At 42.5% G+C, this 21081-nt stretch overlaps 1 protein-coding gene across 1 annotated transcript in view; it reads left to right on the plus strand.

Moving 5' to 3' along the window:
- Positions 1–21081, plus strand: part of LOC128834254 (nesprin-1-like) — a 124999-nt gene that overhangs the window by 76189 nt on the left and 27729 nt on the right. The window contains exons 39-44 of the mRNA XM_054022869.1: positions 589–756; positions 2029–2205; positions 4148–4294; positions 12624–12749; positions 14242–14418; positions 20361–20626. Of these exons, the coding sequence (XP_053878844.1) occupies positions 589–756; positions 2029–2205; positions 4148–4294; positions 12624–12749; positions 14242–14418; positions 20361–20626 (1061 nt within the window). The remainder of the gene's footprint in view (positions 1–588; positions 757–2028; positions 2206–4147; positions 4295–12623; positions 12750–14241; positions 14419–20360; positions 20627–21081) is intronic.

Raw genomic sequence — 21081 nt, forward strand, 5'->3', positions numbered from 1 at the left:
AAAACTGTGTAGTGTCCCTTTTAATTGCTATTCCTCCTTCCCATGGCGGACGAAGAGAGAACCAAATTTGTGGATGTCTTTTTGTTTTGTTTTTGTTGTGTGAGTTATAATTTTTATTGTGTTAGATTTGTTGTTTGGCAACCTGGATGATTTCAACTCTAGCGTGTATACATAAATTTTAATAGAAAAAATCCACAGTAAAATATATTTTAAAAGGACACCATCAATTTAAAAGTAACATTCTTGTCTGTTACTTGTAATTATAGTAGACAAAATAACGTGTGCGATTACTGAAAGTGACAAGGATTAACTACATTTCAAGTTGTCACCCTTTAAAAAGAAAAACTCAATTTTCTTTATCATTAATATTTTTGTACATTTTTTTTTAAAATTGGGCCCAACCCATACTGATGCAAGAAGTTCTTCTGATGTGTTCATTGTGGTCTAGCCATATAAGCACTACTCCTATGAAATAAATATTTTGCAGGATCAGTCTCTTAGTAACTTTTCAGGTTTCAAAGCAACTTTTGACATCCTTTCTCTTGAAAGTGTCTCTAAAATTGTATTTTGGTTTATATGGTCCCACAGGCACATGCTGAAAGCTTGGAGGTGAAAGTAAAAGAGCATGAAGATTATAACAGTGACTTACAAGAAGTGGAAAAGTGGTTGTTACAGATGTCCAGCAGGCTGGTCACTCCTGACCTTATGGAAAGTAGCAGTGTAGAAATAATAACTCAGCAACTAGCCAACCACAAGGTAGGTCTTTGTGCTTGAACACAAGTAATTTACTCAGTAAAAATAAAAAGTATTACTCCAGCAATTCCCCATCTCAGTTCTGAAGCTGTAACTTTTTTATCATCCTTTTCTGTACTTACTTGAATATCTGTAACATTGACTGGGTTAACAAGAATCACTTGATGCACTCACTGTCTACATCCAGATCAGTGTGTTTCTGATTCATGTCACCTTCAGTGAGCAGCAGTGACAACATGTGAAGGTTATGTATATGTGTCTGAATTTTGTATTAGAGTTTCTCTTGCATGCTGAGAAGAAATAGACCACAAGAGGCAGAGTAGGGCCCTCCTACCCCTGGGACACTACTGATTCCTGACTCTTGGGAGGACAAAAAACTCCTAGTTTTTAGAAGAGTTTGTATTATAATTCTCTTTTGTTATTAGGTTGTAAAATACCCTCAAATACTCTCATGGAAGGCATAATTATTGCTAGCAACCCACAGCTGTGGTTAGTACACACTGACGTTAAAGATTAGTCAAAATCCTTACCTCAAAATGCCTTCAAACTATGGGCCAGATAGTGATGTCCTAACTTACTTTTTGGTTAGTATGTTACTCCTTAAGTCGTTTCATTGTGTGAAATCTTTGTTCCCTTGAAGTCAATGGCATAATTCTTATTTACATCAATGGGGCCAGGATTTCATCCATTGTTCTTAATGGGACCACTTTTGGATCAATTACTGTCAACATCAAAATCTGACCTTAATATTAGATTTGACTTGGAAAAAGGGGTGATAAGCAGCAACAGAGAGGGACTGTTGACAAGAAAAAATGAAAGTTCCTCAATTTAGGACAAAGCACATCATGACATGCATCTGACGAAGTGGGCATTCACCCACAAAAGCTCATGCTCCAATACATCTGTTAGAGAGTCCTGTGGCACCTTTAAGACTGTTGCTTTTTACAGATCCAGACTAACACTGCTACCCCTCTGATACTTCACATCATGTTGGTTCATTTAAGATGTTTGTAATAAGTCTAGAGGATACCTATGTATGTGAATTTGCTGGATTCTGTTGATTAAGTGACAGCCTAGGATCTCTTGGGTGACAAACGGCTTTAAGACAGATTGTACGGTCCAATAGCTGGAACATAACCGTTTTCTGATTAAATCTAATGACGAATACAATTAAGAAAAATATTCAAGCATATAATGAATTACTTTAAGAAGTCATCACTCAGAAGCGGTTTGACTATCAAAGTATTTCTTTATGGGTTCTTTAACTTTTTTTAGGCAATGATGGAAGAGATTGCAGGATTTGAAGACCATTTGAACAGCCTTAAAAATAAAGGTGACTATTTGATCAATCAATGTGCAGAACATCTTCAAGCAAAATTTAGGCAAAACACACAAACCCATCTGCAGGGGACAAGAGACAGTTATTCAGCCATTTGTAGCACAGCTCAGAGAGTAAGTCTTTTTTTTTCAACAATGTATATCAGATATAACTATAAACAACATGCTGGCTATGTACAGTATTGTAATAATTCTGTGCCTGATGAGAATAATGTATTAGAATTTCTGTAATAATTTGATGTTTCATGAAATTGTGTAAAAACTGACTCTACAGGTTACTAATGTAACTGTGCCACCATTCCTTATGCTAGAGATAAATTGATTAAAGTGGCCATTTTTTTTGCCATAATTTCTACTCCACATAACCCCGGATTGACTTAAAATCCCTATTTACAAGGGTATACAAATTTATTAATATAAAATCAGGGAAACATGGTCTCCATCCAGAAAGGGACTGAGTGTTTTTTTTTTTATCAAATTTTAGAAAAAGCGTTTGACTATATTTATTTTTAAAGCATAAAGGTTAAGTTTGGCTAAATAAATAAAATCCATGTGTGTAGCTCCATGCAGTACATAATAAAAGGTGTTAAAAATTACCTGAGGTCAAAGTTCTATTGAAGTTTATTTGTTTTGAGCAAGCTTAGGTTTAGATTCAGTCATATAGACCCAGATTCTGCAAACACTTGCCCACTTGCTTCACTTTACGCAGTATGAGTTATCCCACTGAAGTCAATGGAATTGTTCATAGTGTGTAAAGTGAAACATGTTGGTAATTCTTCACAGGATCGGGGCAGTAGTGAAGTCTGTTTCAACTCTTTAGAGTGAATTCACCCCTCTGAAGACAACCCTGTGTGGGGTTACCTTCATTGGGGTGAACTTCATTCTTAGTGCCAGCATTTTGGGAACATCCAGCACTAGCAACTGATGATGTGCTAGGAAATTCTATCTTCCCTGGCACAATAGAGGAGTCTTAACTGGGCCATCCTGTTGATCCAGTTAGCAGAAAGGGCCATTTTCTTTAAAAAGAGGTGTGTGTATGCAGAAAAGTTGTCATAAAATGAAAATTAATGAATAAAGATAATAATCACTTCATTCCATCTCTGGTTTTTTTCCTCCTGAAATCTCTGGGCTATACGGTATCTGTTTCCTCCTCAAGTGTCCAAGGTACGGTGAGAGCATGAGGAGCTTTCCTCCCTCTTACACCCTGATTGCACGGGACGAGACACCACTGCAGGGTTTGCTCTCACAAGACTCTACAGTGTTAGGGCTGCCAGTCTCCACAGGCAGTAGAACCATGGTCCTGCCTCTCTATACATCCCAGCAGATCTGACCAATCATAAAAAGGATTGTGCAATACACTCCATACTTCGATTTAACTAACTATGGCCTGGTAGGTTGCTCCAGAAAGCATAATGCCCCCCAGACCTCTGCATTGTCCACACACACATAGATGGAGTTTTATCTACAGGGCATAACCAAGCCTTTATTTGAAAATGTCTCTATTAAAAGTCCAGAGCTTAAATTTTCAACACATAATTAAACATCACTGAACAAATTGACACTAGCCAAATGCTTTCCCATTAAGAAAAATGAATATTAACATGCAAAATAAGCAACAGTCATCGCCATTCAGAGTTATTAACCTAAACTCCCTGAAAAGTATGTGAAATTGCCTCATCCTATTCAATTAAGATATATTACATTGAAAAAATAAATATTTCTAGAATGTGATGAAGTTGAAGTAGAGAAACAGGATATTATGGATATTTTAATAGACTGATTTAGAGTTTTTTAAAGCATCTGAAGTATGAATAAGATTAACGAATTTAACATGCACTAGGGAACTTCTAGTGCATGCCAGCAAGTTCCACCATGGGCCAGTTAGTGCACCATGGTTCAAACTAAGGCACCGTGTAGACAAGCCCTTAGTCTCTTTTGAAAATTTTACCTAATGTCTGAAAAATACAGCTTGGTTGGAGTTTGAGAGACCAGTATTTTATATTATCTTCAGTTTTTTATATCCGTGTCAGAAGTGTCAATGACCTTTTTATTCTAGGTGTACCAGAGTTTGGAACATGAACTCCAGAAGCATGTTAACCATCAGGATACTCTACAACAGTGTCAGGCTTGGCTCTCTACAGTTCAGCCAGAGTTAAAACCAAGCATGTGGCCACCTTTCAGCCTGGCAGATGCAGTTAAGCAGGTAAAAGTTCTGCACATGAGCGGCATTTTGAGCAAACTGGGTTTATACACTCAATTATCCTTTTTGGTGTGAATCCAAGTAAGTGCTTAATATAGCAGAAAACTGTCTCTGTGGCTCTTCACTCATGGAAACTTCAGAGCCTCACTGGCTACTCCCAGTTCCAAGTGTTCATGCACTAGGGGCAGCATAATGCAGTTTTAGGCACCATGCACCTACTCCATTCTAAGGGTACGTCTGCACTACGAAATTAGGTCAAATTTATAGAAGCCGGTTTTATAGATATCGGTTTTATACAGTCGATTGTGTCCCCCCCCACATAAAATGCTCTAAGTGCATTAAGTCGGCGGACCGCGTCCACAGTACCGAGGCTAGTGTCGACTTCCGGAGCATTGCACTGTGGGTAGCTATCCCACAGTTCCTGCAGTCTCCGCCACCCATTGGAATTCTGGGTTGAGATCCCAATGCCTGATCATGCAAAACAGTGTCGCGGTGGGTTCTGGGTACATGTTGTCAGGCCCCTCCCCCTCCGTCAGAGCAATGGCAGACAATTGATTTGCGCCTTTTTACCTGGGTTACCTGTGCAGACAACATACCACGGCAAGCATGGAGCCCGCTCAGTTCAGCTCAGCTCACCGTCACCATATGTCATCTGGGTGCCGGCACACGTGGTACTGCATTGCTACACAGCAGCAGCTAATTGCCTTTTGGCAGTGGATGGTGTATTACAACTGGTATCCGTCATCATCATACTCCTCAGTGAGTTCAATCAGAGGCACTGGGTAAAGTTCTTCAGCAGATTTCTCTAAGAAATACTGCACCAAACTTTCCACTCTGGGCATCTGATTCTTGACGATGATGGCTATTAGTCGTAGTACATCATTTTCTTCCAAGCACCCAGAAGATGACGATGGCTATCAGTCATGCTGTACCATCTGTTGCCAGCTTAAGATGTAAAAAATAGATGGACCAGATTTGTTCTGTATTCATTTGCTTCCCCCTCCCTCCGTGAAATCAACGGCTTGCTAAACCCAGGGTTTTGAGTTCAATCTTTGGGGTGGCCATTCTGTGTGACAGTTGTTTGTGTTTCTCCCTGATGCACAGCCACCTTTGTTGATTTTAATTTCCTGTACCTGTACGCCATGTCGTCAGTCGCCCCTCCCTCCCTCCCTCCGTCAGACACTAGTTTCACGCATTTTTTCAGACCAGACGCCATAGCACTGGGATCATGGAGCCCGCTCAGATCTCCGCGGCAATTATGAGCACTATGAACACCACGCGCATTGTCCTGGAGTATATGAAGAGCCAGGACATGCCAAAGCAAAACCAGGACCAGCCGAGGAGGCGATTGCAGTGCGGCGACGAGAGTGATGAAGAAATTGACAGGGACGTAGACCTCTCACAAAATACAGGCCCCAGCAATGTGCAAATCATGGTGTTACTGGGGCAGGTTCATGGCGTGGAACGCCGATTCTGGGCCCGGGAAACAAGCACAGACTGATGGGACCGCATCGTGCAGGTGTGGGACAATTCCCAGTGGCTGCGAAACTTTCGCATGCATAAGGGCACTTTCATGGAACTTTGACTTGCTTTCCCCTGCCCTGAAGTGCCAGAATACCAGGATGAGAGCAGCCCTCACAGTTGAGAAGGAAGTGGCGATAGCCCTGTGGAAGCTTGCAACGCCAGACAGCTATTGGTCAGTCGGGAATCAATTTGGAGTGGGCAAATCTACTGTGGGGAGTGCTGTGATCCAAGTTGCCAGGGCAATCAAAGACCTGGTGATATCAAGGGTAGTGACTCTGGGGAAACGTGCAGGTCATAGTGGATGGCTTTGCTGCAATGGGATTCCCAAACTGTGGTGGGGCGATAGACTGAACCCATATCCCTATCTTGGCACTGGAGCACCAAGCCACCGAATACATAAACCGCAAGGGGTACTTTTCAATGCTGCTGAAAGCCCTGGTGGATCACAAGGGATGTTTCACCAACATCAACGTGGGATGGTCGGGAAAGGTACATGATGCTCGCGTCTTCAGGCACTGTGGTCCGTTTCGAAAGCTGGAGGAAGGGACTTTCTTCCCGGACCAGAAAATAACCGTTGGGGATGTTGAAATGCCTATCGTGATCCTTGGGGACCCAGCCTACCCCTTAATGCCATGGCTCATGAAGCCGTACACAGGCAGCCTGGACAGTAGTCAGGACCTGTTCAACTATAGGCTGAGCAAGTGCCGAATGGTGGTGGAATGTGCACTTGGACGTTTAAAAGCACGCTGGCGCAGCTTACTGACTCGGATAGACCTCCGCGAAACCAATATCCCCATTGTTGTTGCTGTTTTCTGTGTGCTCCACAATATCTGTGAGAGTAAGAGGGAGACATTTATGGCAGGTGGGAGGTTGAGGCAAATCGCCTGGCCACTGATTACGCGCAGCCAGACACCAGGGCGGTTAGAGTACAGCAGGGCACGGTGCACATCAGAGAAGCTTTGAAAAACAGTTTTGTGACTGGCCAGGCTATGGTGTGAAACTTCTGTTTTGTTTCTCCTTGATGAACCCTCCACGCACCGCCCCCCTCCCCGGTTCACTCTACTTCCCTGTAAACCAACCACCCCACCCTGCCCTCCCCCCTTCAAGCACCGCTTGCAGAGGCAATAAAGTCATTGTTACTTCTCATTCATGCATTCTTTATTAATTCATCACACAACTAGGGGGATAATTGCCAAGGTAGCCCGGGATGGGTGGGGGAGGAGGGAAGGAAAAGGACACACTGCAGTTTAAAACTTTAATACTTTAACACTTTTATTGAAGGCCAGCCTTCCAATGCTTGGGCAATCATCTGGGGTGGAGTGACTGGGTGGCCGGAGGCCCTCCCACCGTGTTCTTGGGCGTCTGGGTGAGGAGGGAATGGGACTTGGGGAGGAGGGCTGTTGGTTACACAGGGGCTGTAGCGGCAGTCTCTGCTCCTGCTGCCTTATGCGGGAGCATATCAGTTTGATGCTCCAACAGCTGGAGCATCGACTCTTGCCTTCTGTCTGCAAGCTGACGCCACCTGTCATCTTCAGCCCGCCACTTGCTCTGTTCATCCCGCGATTCAGCCCGCCACCTCTCCTCTCGTTCATATTGTGCTTTTTTGCACTCTGACATTGACTGCCTCCACGCATTCTGCTGTGCTCTTTCAGCGTGGGAGGACATCTGGAGCTCCGTGAACATATCATCCCGAGTCCACCGTTTTCTCCTTCTAATCTTCGCTAGCTTCTGCGAAGGAGAAACATTTGCAGCTGGTGGAGTAGACGGGAGAGGTGGTTAAAAAAGACTCATTTTTTAGAGCAATGGGTACACCTACACGTTAAATTTTGCTATTCACATTACACAGCACATGTGCTTTCGTTACAAGGTCGCATTTTTCCTCTTATATCGAGGGCCTGCCGGTTTGGTGTGAGAGATCACTCACGCGATGCCAGACAACAGAATTCGGCTTGCAGGTAGGCATGGTAAACCGCAGTCTTGGCTTTTTTAACCTTCATAACATGTGGGAATGGTTTCCAACAGCAGCGCCCTCATTTCCTATACCAAGAACCCATTGGGTTGGCCATTTAAAATGGGTTTGCAATGTAAAAGTAGGGGCTGGGGTTTCCGGGTTAACATGCAGCACAAACCCAACTACCCCCCGCCCCCTCCCCACACACACCCAATTCTCTGGGATGATTACTTCACCCCTCCCGCACACCGCATGGCTAACAGCAGGGAACATTTCTGTTCAGCCAAGCAGGAACGGGCACCTCTGAATGTCCCCTTAATAAAATCACCCCATTTCAACCAGGTGACCATGAATGATATCACTCTCCTGAGGATAACAAAGGGAGATAAGGAAGGGATGTTGTCTGCATGCCAGCAAACACCGGGACCATACACTGCCATGCTTTGTTATGCAATGATTCTAGACTACGTGCTACTAGCCTGGCGTGGTAAAGTGTCCTACCATGGCGGATGGGGTAAGGCAGCCCTCCCCAGAAACCTTTTGCAAAGGCTTTGGGAGTACATGGAGAGCTTTCTGGAGATGTCCCTGGAGGATTTCCGCTCCATCCCCATACACGTTAACAGACTTTTCCAGTAGCTGTACTGGCCGCGATTGCCAGGGCAAATTAATCATTAAACACGCTTGCTTTTAAACCATGTGTAATATTTACAAAGGTACACTCACCAGAGGTCCCTTGTGTGCCCTCCGGATCTGGGAGCACACCTTGGGTGAGTTTGGGGATTACTGGTTCCAGGTCCAGGGTGATAAACATATCCTGGCTGTTGGGGAAACCGGTTTCTCCGCTTCCTTGCTGTGAGCTATCTTCATTGTCTTCATCATCATCATCTTCCGCATACCCCAAACCTGCTTTTCTGTTGCATGTTTCTCCATTGATGGAGTCAAAGCACACGGTTGGGGTAGTGGTGGCTGCACCCCCTACAATGGCATGCAGCTCTGGTAGAAGCGGCATGTTTGCAGCTCTGCCCCAGATCTTCCGTTTGCCTCTCCGGCTTTGTGGTAGGCTTGCCTTAGCTCCTTAATTTTCACGCGGCACTGCTGTGCGTCCCTGTTATGGCCTCTGTCCTTCATGGCCTTTGAGACTTTTTCTAATATTTTGCCATTTCGTTTACTGCTACGGAGTTCAGCTAGCACTGATTCATCTCCCCATATGGCGAGCAGATCCCGTACCTCCTGTTCTGTCCATGCTGGAGCTCTTTTGCGATCCTGAGACTCCATCATGGTTACCTGTGCTGATGAGCTCTGCGTGGTCACCTGTGCTCTCCACGCTGGGCAAACAGGAAATGAAATTCAAAAGTTCGCGGGGCTTTTCCTGTCTACCTGGTCAGTGCATCTGAGTTGAGTGCTGTCCAGAGCGGTCACAATGAAGCACTGTGGGATAGCTCCCGGAGGCCAATAACGTCTAATTCCGTCCACACTACCCCAAATCTGACCCGCAAAGGCCGATTTTAGCGCTAATCCCCTCGTCGGAGGTGGAGTAAAGAAACCGGTTTAAAGGGTCCTTTAAGTCGAAAAAAAAGGGCTTCGTCGTGTGGACGTGTCCAGGCTTAATTCGATTTAACGCTGCTAAAGTCGACCTAAACTCGTAGTGTAGACCAGGCCTAAGACTGTGACTCTTGCTAGCCCAGCATCAATTATGAAAATAAGATATTTGAACATTAAAGTTGAGCAACTCAATAAACATGCTCAGAGATTTCATTGAAGAGCTTAACACTGAGGTTCCCGGTCTGCCTAGCCATCCATCTGTCTATTTATGTTCTTGTTCCAGCCCCATTACAATGGTGTCATTGGCACACAGTGGTGTCATGGGAAAATTTTTAAAAGGTTTCAGCCTGAGGTTATTGGGTTGTCCCTGGCTGACCGCTTTCTTGTGGAGTTCTGCCAGGGAAAAGAAGCAAGGAGATATGTAGGCTTCCCAGAACCTCACACAGAAGTATGGGACTTGAAAAAATGCATCCCGTCCACATTCTCCAATAGAAACCAAACAATAGAGGGTGGCAGACACTCTCCTTTTCATGGCACATCAGCACTTGGAAGTTGGTAGAGAAGATCTGTCCCCAGATGCTTCCAGGATTTTTTTATTTTATTTTGAAGTGCACAAGGGTAAGTTCAAAGCTGATCAATTCCTCTACCCACAGCTGCACAGGGAAGTTCTCCCAGATCCTAGACCAACAAAAATAATGCTGGCTGTTGCATAGGAATACTGACTGTCCCAACCATCAGGACTAGAAGACCTTGGTAGCAGTGGTGATAATGATGATATAAATGACAAGACAGGTAGACAGTGGAGTGCAGAAACTGGGGAGCTCCCGTATGAATTTCCGCATCTCCAGACAGCTACATGCTTTGCAGCCATCACACTGGCGTTGTGGCAGGGTGGCCTCCATAGTCATCCCACCATTCTCTATGGTGGGGCTAGTTATGGAAGACGGCTTTTCTATAGTATACAGTTTCCTTGTCAGCCACACATGACTTTAGTAGGTAAGTTAGTGCAGTGCTTGTCAACATTAATGTAACCCCTTCCTATCTGAGGGGGAACCTTCTTCAAGGGGCATCCCATGGACAGTAGCTGGAGGGAGAGCCCCTTACCCTGTCAGAGTTGTGCTGCCATGGAGGCAAAGGAGATTTGGGAGGGCTCTGAAGGGAATGTGGAGAAACCAGCCCTCTGCACAGATCATCTTGAATCCCCCCAGAATCTATTCAGATCTTGGAGAATTCATAGGTCTAGACAAGTTTCAGAGTAACAGCCGTGTTAGTCTGTATCCGCAAAAAGAAGAACAGGAGTACTTGTGGCACCTTAGAGACTAACAAATTTATTAGAGCATAAGCTTTCGTGGACTACAGCCCACTTCTTCGGATGCATATAGAATGGAACATATAATGAGGAGATATATATACACACATACAGAGAGCATAAACAGGTGGGAGTTGTCTTACCAACTCTGAGAGGCCAATTAATTAAGAGAAAAAAAAAACTTTTGAAGTGATAATCAAGCTAGCCGAGTACAGACAGTGTGATAAGAAGTGTGAGAGTACTTACAAGGGGAGATAGAGTCAACGTTTGTAATGGCTCAGCCATTCCCAGTCCTTATTCAAACCGGAGTTGATTGTGTCTAGTTTGCATATCAATTCTAGCTCTGCAGTCTCTCTTTGGAGTCTGTTTTTGAAGTTTTTCTGTTGTAATATAGCCACCCGCAGGTCTGTCACTGAATGACCAGACAGGTTAAAGTGTTCTCCCACTGGTTTTTGAGTATTTTGATTCCTGATGTCAGATTTGTGTCCATTAATTCTTTTGCGTAGAGACTGTCCGGTTTGGCCAATGTACATGGCAGAGGGGCATTGCTGGCACATGATGGCATATATCACATTGGTAGATGTGCAGGTGAACGAGCCCCTGATGGTATGGCTGATGTGATTAGGTCCTATGATGATGTCACTTGAATAGATATGTGGACAGAGTTGGCATCGGGGTTTGTTACAAGGATAGGTTCCTGGGTTAGTGGTTTTGTTCAGTGATGTGTGGTTGCTGGTGAGTATTTGCTTTAGGTTGGGGGGTTGTCTGTAAGCGAGGACAGGTCTGTCTCCCAAGATCTGTGAGAGTAAAGGATCATCTTTCAGGATAGGTTGTAGATCTCTGATGATGCGCTGGAGAGGTTTTAGTTGGGGGCTGAAGGTGACAGCTAGTGGTGTTTTGTTATTTTCTTTGTTGGGCCTGTCTTGTAGGAGGTGACTTCTGGGTACTCGTCTGGCTCTGTCAATCTGTTTTTTCACTTCAGCAGGTGGGTATTGTAGTTTTAAGAATGCTTGATAGAGATCTTGTAGGTGCTTGTCTCTATCCGAGGGATTGGAGCAAATGCGGTTATATCTTAGAGCTTGGCTGTAGACAATGGATCGTGTGGTGTGTCCTGGATGGAAGCTGGAGGCATGTAGGTAAGTGTAGCGGTCAGTAGGTTTCCGGTATAGGGTGGTATTGATGTGACCATCGCTTATTAGCACAGTAGTGTCCAGGAAATGGACCGCTTGTGTGGATTGATCTAGGCTGAGGTTGATGGTGGGATGGAAATTATTGAAATCATGGTGAAATTCCTCAAGGGCTTCTTTTCCATGGGTCCAGATGATGAAGATGTCATCAATGTAGCGCAAGTAGAGTAGGGGCGTTAGGGGACGAGAGCTAAGGAAGCGTTGTTCTAAGTCAGCCATAAAAATGTTGGCATATTGTGGGGCCATGCGGGTACCCATAGCAGTGCCGCTGACTTGAAGGTATATATTGTCCCCAAATGTGAAATAGTTGTGGGTGAGGACAAAATCACAAAGTTCAGCCACCAGGTTAGCTGTGACATTATCAGGGATACTGTTCCTGATAGCTTGTAGTCCATCTTTGTGTGGAATATTGGTGTAGAGGGCTTCTACGTCTAGACAGCCACCCTTCTCAACTCAACAGTGGAGCAAATCCTGTTTCCTTTTCCACTGAGGAAATGATCTAGATGAAACTCTGCCTGTTTAAACATGCAGAGCATCCAGTTCTTTATAAGGGAATAATCCATATAGGAGACAGCATGTCCCTCAATGCTTTGATCTAAAAAATAAACAAGATATAGTCCTCATTCTTTAGCATTGTGAGCAATATATTTCACATACGCTTATTTGTAAATAGTCCAGGTAATTTGTGGTTAAGACAAAATCGCCTTCTCTGAAGTGCTGGTCTCTTACATTTACTATCCATCTGAAAATGATGACAAATGAAACTTTTAATGCAATGTGATGAGTTCCAGAATATATGTGAGGATTGTCTTCCTTCAGGTTAAACATTTCCGAGCTCTGCAGGAACAGGCAAGCACATACTTGGATCTCTTGTGCTCTATGTGTGATTTGTCAGACACCAGAGTGAAGAATACAGCAACAGACATTCAGCAAACAAAGCAAACGGTAGGAGATAAACCACAGCAGCCAACCTCTAATCCTCCTTAGAGTGTTAATTGTCTTGATCTATCCTCTTATACAAGGTTCATATTAGGTAATGGTTTAAAGAAACATCTTCTGTACTTACTTCTTAACTTTCTCACTGAAGAAATTTTACTTTTTTTAAAATTATACTTTCATGTTGCCATCCTGCTATGCAACACAAGCATCTTAGAGTAAGGTTGCTGGAGTGGGGATATTCAGGAACAGTGCTTCAGGGCAGCAGTATATAGTATATATTATGGCTGTGTGAAAAAGAAGAACTGGGCCAATGTATTACTGTTTTCAGTTGCACAAACATGACTTCGGCTATTTTCTAATTCATAAGTTTACATTTTCTTAAACGCTAAGCAACACTAGGCTGATTTTCCTGTTTATCACTAAAATTGGTATACCATAAAATCTTCTACAATGGTACTTTTAATTTTTAAATAAAATATACTTTTACGTGTGGACGTGTAGAAATATACTATATCAGAGTTTTAACTTAAAAATATATGCACCTAAGTTATCCACGAAGAATCATCATTTACTTTCTTCCATAAAAACATCTCACTGCAGTATACGCTTTACCAGGAGAAATCACATTCTGATAACATTTAAAATTCACTCCATTGAGTGTAACAGTCTAATGCATACAGTAACCAAATTCCATATTAGAGAAGCAAGTTAAAATCCAAATCCAAGCAACCCATAAACTACAGTCTACAGATATATACAGAATAGATAAAAGGTGCTTCAAGTCTTAGCGATGGGAATGGCTTGTTAAATAACAAGCAGGAGGAAAAAAAAACGTAAGTAGGATAGCACCAAGACATTTTAAGCCTTTTGAGAACCTGTCTTAAAGGCATCTCACTGTTGCATTGGAAGCAAGTGACACTGTTAATATGGGTTTAACATGACTGATGGACTCAGATTTGGTAAGCATTCTCCTTGCTGAATTCTCGGAATTCTCCTAAAAGACACACAAGCAAAAGAACTGTGTTAGGCAAATTAGAATGAAACACACACATTGAATTAAGTTTTCACTAAGTCGGTGAGAGGGTGTTTATATATATGTCACCATCTGGCATGATTCATGAAGTGCAAGCAGGAGAGTAAAGCGACTTTAATTGTATAGTTGATTTGAGCTTTTAAAGAAATCATTGAGCCCTGAATTATCTCTAAATAATTGTGAGATTCTTTTTCTTTTTTAAGCCTCTTTCATGATTGAATCATAATACATTTCTTTGTATTAGCTTTCCTAGTAATTTCTTGTTGCTTTCCTCTGACACTATCTTTTTTATGACTTTCCAAGGTTAAGGCTTTTTTTGGACAGTAATGCCGTCTACAAGCTCCACTTAGTCCCCTCAAGAATCTACTCCTCAAATCTGTTCTTTGCGCAGTTCTACTGTACATGTCACACAGCACATGAATAATTACATTAAAATATCCCCATCACTATTCTTTTTTTTTGTAGATCGAGCAGCAGATAATGCACTCACAGTACCTGGCTCAGGGTTGGGAAGAGATAAAACAAATGAAGGCTGAGCTTTGGATATATTTCCAGGATGCAGACCACCAACTACAGAATATGAAGAGGAGATGGGCAGAACTGGAACTAAACGTTGCCCAGAACATGGTTTTGCAGGTTAAGGTAAGGAGTCATTGTGTTCTAAAAGCAAAGAAAGGAGGAAATGTATCCAACAGTTCATTTTATTATAGAACTTGCTATATCCCCTGCGTAGATGCATTAATTCTGTAACAACCGTGCAAGGAAGGATGAGAGGGGACTGTTTTTGCTTATTTTGGTGCTACAGAGAGCTAAAGCAAAAAGGGAAATACTTTAATACTTCCCTATGGTTTTAGAGCAGATAGTCAAATCTTTACTGTGCTAGGTTCCCTTTGCTTTCAGGAGGCTAATTGCCTATTGCATTTGGTCTGAAGTTAAAAATCTGTGACATACTATGAAAACTAACTAAATAACGTAACTATTTCTAAAGCAGTCTAAACTATTATCAGATAGAATTTGACTAGGGTTGTTGATTAATTGCAGTTAACTCACGTGATTAAGTAAAAAAAAATTAATTGTGATAAAAAAATTGCTATTAATCGCAGTTTTAATCGCACTGTTAAACAATAGAATACCAATTGAAATTTATCAAATATTTTGGATGTTTTTCTACATTTTCAAATATTTTATTTCAATTTACAACACAGAATACAAAGTATACAGTGCTCACTTTATATTATTTTATTACAAATATTTGCACTGTAAAAATAACAAAAGAAATAGTAGTTTTCAATTCAGCTCATACAAATACCGTAGTGTGATCTCTATTGTGAAAGTGCAACTTACAAATGCAGATTTGTTACATAACTGCACTCAAAAACAAAACAATGTAAAACTTTTTAGTGCCTATAAGTCCACTCAGTCCTACTTCTTGTTCAGCCAATCACTCAGATAAACAAGTTTGTTTACATTTACGGGAGATACTGCTTCCTGCTTCTTGTTTACAATGTTGCCAGAAAGTGAGAGCAGGTATTTGCATGGCACTGTTGTAGCCACCATTGCAAGGTATTTATGTGCCAGACACACAAAACATTCCTATACGCCTTCATGCTTTGGCCACCATTCTAGAGGACATGCTTCCATGCTGATGATGCTCGTTAAAAAAATAATGCATTAATTAAATTTACGACTGAACTCCTGGGGGAAAAAATTGAATGTCTCCTGCTCTTATCTGCATTCTGCCATATATTTCATGTTATAGCAGTCTCAGAGGATGACAGATTATGTTATTCGATTTAAGAACACTTTCACTGCAGATATGACAAAACGCAAAGAGGATAACAATGTGAGATTTCTAAAGATAGCTACAGCACTTGACCCATGGTTTAAGAATCTGAAGTACCTTCCAAAATCTGAGAGGGATGAGATGTGGAACATGTTTTCAGAAGTCTTAAAAGAGCAACACTCCAATGTGGAAACTACAGAACCTGAACCATCAAAAAAGAAAATCAACCTTCTGCTGGTGTAAGCATGTATTCTGGAATGGTGGGCGAAGCATGAAGGGATATATGAATCTTTACCGCATCTGGCACATAAATATCTTGCAACACTGGCTACAACAGTGCCATGCAAATGAATGCCTGTTCTCACTTTCAGATGACACTGTAAACAAGAAGCGGGTAGCATTACCACTTGCAAGCAAGCATTAACACTTGTTTGTCTGAGCGATTGGCTGAACAAGAAGTAAGACTTGAAGGCTCTAAAGTTTTACATTTTGAGTGCAGTTATTTTTTTGTACATAATTCTATATTTGTAAGTTCAACTTTCATGATAGAGATTGCTCTACAGTACTTATATTAGGTGAATTGAAAAATACTTTCTTTTTACAGTGCCGATATTTGTAATAAAAAATAAATATCAAGTGAGCACTGTATATTTTGTATTCTGTGTTGTAATTGAAGTCAATATATTTGAAAATGTAGAAAACAGCCAAAATATTTAAATAAATGGTATTCTATTATTTAACAGAGCGATTAATCACAATTAATTTTTTTAATCGCTTGACAGCCCTAAATTTGATGTTGAATATTATTCAGAGCTATGGTTGTCAACCCTCCAGGATTGTCCTGGAGTCTCAGGAATTAAAGATTAATCCTTCGTTAAAGGCTACCTCGTGATGAAACCTCCAGGAATACAGGCAACCCAAATTGGCAACCCTATTCAACCCTATTTCTGTACAGAACAGAAATATTCCATTAGAAAGAAACCTGATTTGCTTACACACATGGAGAGATTAGATAAGCAGCCTTCAAAGCAGTATGCATTCCTGTTCTTTTAGAAAATAGAAAGCTGCAGTGGTAATTATCTCTAAATAGCCAAACACCATTAAAATTACAAAGAGAAATATGTTCTATCTTCCATTGACGCATCACGACCATGAAGAGCCCAAACTTGCATTCTTTGGACTAGACTTTGTCCAGCTCATCATTGATGTGTTAGATGGAAGGTACAGAGCACTCTTCTCACACTTGTGTCCCAGTGCAGGGGCTGAGCATAGTTGCAGTCCTTGCACTTCTCTGAGTGTGACAGGAGGATAATGGCACTAGTGACCACTAAAGAGGAGGGGAGAAGACAAGAACATGGATTTCTCCTCCCCCACTGCTCCAGTCAGCAATGTTGATAGACCAGGGATGGGAGTCACTCTGAAGGAGAGGTACAGTGTCTACACTTTCCATGTGTGCTCTTCAGCTGTCAGAGGTCCAGTGTCTTCTGGGGCAGTGCAGCTCATGTAAAGCAGAGTCCAGGCCATAGCTGACCTGTAACCGGGCGCAGACTCACCCGGCGGCGCCTCCTGCCGGTCGTCTCGGGAAATTAGCTTCCAGCCTCCGGAGCGCCCCTTCTCAGCCAGTGTCGTGCTACCGCTTGCCCCCGTGTCCCTCCGGGACCCCGGGTGACACTTTCACTGGGTGCTGCCCCCTGGCAGTACCCCCACTGTTTTTCCGGGTCTCCCCACTCAGGGGAACCCCCACCCACTACCCCCACCTCGCCTCAGTCGTAGGCTACTGCTAGTCACCAACTCACCCCTGCATCTTGGGGCAGACGGCAGTATAAGCCACTCATCACAGGCAAGGGGGGTTTGGACCTGCTGCCTCGGCCTAAGCTTGGGCTGCCCCTCTGCAATCCCAGTACCTGCCTTAGGCCTTCAGTTAGGCCTGCAGCCTGGGGGTTTTCCAGGCTGGAGCTCCCCAGCTCCTCTAGCCTTCCTCCAGCCCTGCTCCACTCTCAGTATCCTGCTCAGCTCCCCAGCAGCCAGGCCCATCTCTCTCTACAAGCAGAGAGAGGCTGGTTGGGCTTCTGGCTCGCAACTTTTTATAGGGACCATCTGGGCCTGATTGGGGCGTGGCCCCATCTGTTACTGCCTTCCCCAATCAGCCCAGGCTTTCCTTCACAGCTTCACCCCTCTCACAGGGCTGGCTTTAGCCCTTCCAGGGCTGGAGCAGGTGACCGCCCCGCTACATGACCCCATTACGCAAAACTCTCCCTGACTTCAGTGAAAATGCCTAGTTCTAAAAGAATGCAGGACTTGGGCCCTCCTGTGGATAGTCATATGTCTTGGAATCGGAAAAGGTTGCTGTTCAGTGCAAAGTGTCAGGGCGTGTTAAAGCACCGCAAAAACCATTGAAACATGTTAGGCTTACTTGCCTATATTTGTATATTTTCAATTCAATTCCCCTTTGATTATGTTTTTTTTAACTATGAAAATTTGTATGAAAATGTGTCTTTAGTATTTAGGAGTTCATCAGCTCTTGCAGCAAAGTCCCCGCATGAATTCATAGTCCGCTTTGACTTGATAAGTAGCAATGGCTCTGATGTCCTATTAGAAAGATGGGAACTAATTAAAGTGTGATTGTCCATCCAGGTGGGAGCTGATGAAGTCCTAAGGAATTTACATCCTATGTTCAGGCAAATATCTCTTATAATTACAAACAAAAGAGAAAAAAATTAGAGCTGTCAAGAAATTAAAAAAATTAATTGTGCTGTTAAATAATAGTATAATACCATTTATTTAAATATTTTGGATGTTTTCTACATTTTCAAATATATTGATTTCAATTACAACACTGAATACCACTGTACAGTTCTCACTTGATATTTATTTTTATTACAAATATTTGCCCTGTAAAAAACAAGAAACAGTATTTTTCAATTCACCTAATACAAGTACTGTAGTGCAATCTCTTTATCCTGACAGTTAAACTTACAAATGTAGAATTATGTACAAAAAAAACTTGCATTCAAAAATAAAACAACGTAAAACTTTTTAGAGCCTACAAGTCCAATCAGTCCTACTTCTTGTTCAGCCAGTCTATCAGACAAACAAGCTCTTTACATTTGTAAGAGATAATGCTGCCTGCTTCTTGTTTACAATGTTACCTGAGAACAGGCATTTGCATGGCATTGTTGTAGCCAGTGTCGCAATATATTTACATGGCAAATGCGCTAAAGATTCATATGTCCCTTATTACTTCAACCACCATTTCAGGGGACATGCATCCATGCTGTTGACAGGTTCTGTTCGATAACAGTCCAAAGCAGTGTGGACCAAAACCTGTTCATTTTCATCATCTGAGTTAGATGCCACCAGCAGAAGGTTGATTTTCTTTTTTGGTGGTTTAGGTTCTGCAGTTTCCGCATCAGAGTGTTGCGCTTTTAAGACTTCTTAAAGCATGCTCCATACCTCATCCCTCTCAGATTTTGGAAGGCACTTCCAATTCTTAAATCTTGGGTTGAGTGCTGTAGCTATCTTTAGAAATTTCACATTTGTATTTTCTTCGCATTTTGTCAAATTTGCAGTGAAAGAGTTATTAGAACGAACAACATGTGCTGGGTCATTATCTGAGGCTGTTGTAACATGAAATGAATGGCAGAATGCGGGTAAAACAGAGCAGGAGATGTACAGTTCTCCCCCCAAGAAGTTCAGTCACAAATGTAATTAACACATTATTTTTTTTTAATGAGCGTCATCAGCATGGAAGCATGTCCTCTGGAATGGTGACCGAAGCATGAACAGGCATTCAAACGTTTAGCATATCTGGCATGTAAATACCTTGCAATGCCAGCTACAAAAGTGCCATGCAAACACCTGTTCTCACTTTCAGGTGAGATTGTAAATAAGAAGCAGGCAGCATTCTCTCCCGTAAATATAAACAAACTTGTTTGTCTTAGCGATTGGCTAAACAAGAAGTAGGGCTGAGTGGACTTGTAGGCTTTAAAGTTTTACATTGTTTTGCTTTTGAGTGCAGTTATGTAACAAAAAATTCTACATTTCTAAGTTGCACTTTCATGATAGAGATTGCACTACAGTGCTTGTATGAGGTGAACTGAAAATACGATTTCTTTGTTTATCATTTATACAGTGCAAATATTAATAAACAAAAATAATATAAAGTGAGCACTGCACACTTTGTATTCTGTGTTGTAATTGAAATAGATATATTTGAAAACATAGAAAAGCTTCCAAAATATATAATAAACTTAAATTGGTATTCTATTGTTTAACAGTGCGATTAATCGCAATTAATTTTTTAATCGTGATTATTACTATTTTTTGTTAATCACATGAGTTAACTGTGATTTATAGGCAGCCCTAAAAAAAAGTGTGAGATATATAGATATAGATATATATAGTACTGGCAGAATTGACTCTAATAAAAGCTAGACTGTTCTGCCTTGTGGGAGAGGTGGGTTAGGTGTGTGCCCAGGAGAAGTCCAGGGAAGGGACTATAACTCAGTCACAATTTCTCCTCTTGTCCACCCTTGCTCCCATGAAAGATGTAATTTGCTACTAGCCTCTTTCCAATTGCAGCTTTTTGGAGATTGCTCTTACACCCCTCCCCCAGCCGGTACTTGGAGCAGCAAGCCAGGGTCGGGAAAGGATCTTATCCCCCCTTGTATACCTGCACAGCTGCATAAAGCTGCGCCACAGCCTAGCTCTAAGCACGATGTTTTCAGAGTTTTCATTCAAACCTCAGATTATATTTGTAATGGAACATCTCAATTTCATTTTTATTTTGTGTCTCTAACAGGAATTCAGTCAGAAGCTGCATTCTAAAGAGGCAGCTCTTACCGCTGTGACTGAAAAGGTGAATAGACTAACACAAGGACAGGAGTCTCCTGAGCATAAGGAGATAGGTCACTTCAGCAACCAGTGGCTGGACCTCTGCCTTCAGGCAAACAATTTGCTCACACAGCGGGAGGAGGATCTTCAGAGGACAAGGGATTACCATGATCGCATGAATGTAGTAGAAATCTTCTTGCAAAAGTTTACAAAAGAATGGGACAACCTGGCCAGGTAGAGAGGCCTGACTCACACAAAGCTGACACATCCCACACTTGTTAAGAAACCTTACTAGGGTTACCAACGTTCTGATTTCTGAAAACCAGACACTACAACAGAAGAGCCGGAACCTCTCCCCTCCCCACCTCTTCCCCTTAGGCCCCGCCCATGATCCGCCTCTTCCTCTGAGGCCCTGCCCTTGTCACTCACTGCTCTCCCCCTTTCTCCTCACTCGATCCCATCCACCTCTCTCCCCTCCCACCTGCTGGGATCCCTCTGCTCTGAGGCTAGGATGGGAGCCTGCCTGCCCATGAGATGCAGGTAGGAGGTAGCCCCAGCTGAGCAGGGGCTGGCGTGGATTGATGACCCAGAGCCTCCTCTCTTGCCTCCTCCCCCACCCTGCCTCCGTGGTAACTGGAATCTTAGTGTCTGGTCAGTATATGTGACCGGACACCGTACAGGACACTTTC

This window comes from Malaclemys terrapin, chromosome 3 (assembly GCF_027887155.1).
Source record: "Malaclemys terrapin pileata isolate rMalTer1 chromosome 3, rMalTer1.hap1, whole genome shotgun sequence".
NCBI lineage: Eukaryota > Metazoa > Chordata > Testudines > Emydidae > Malaclemys > Malaclemys terrapin.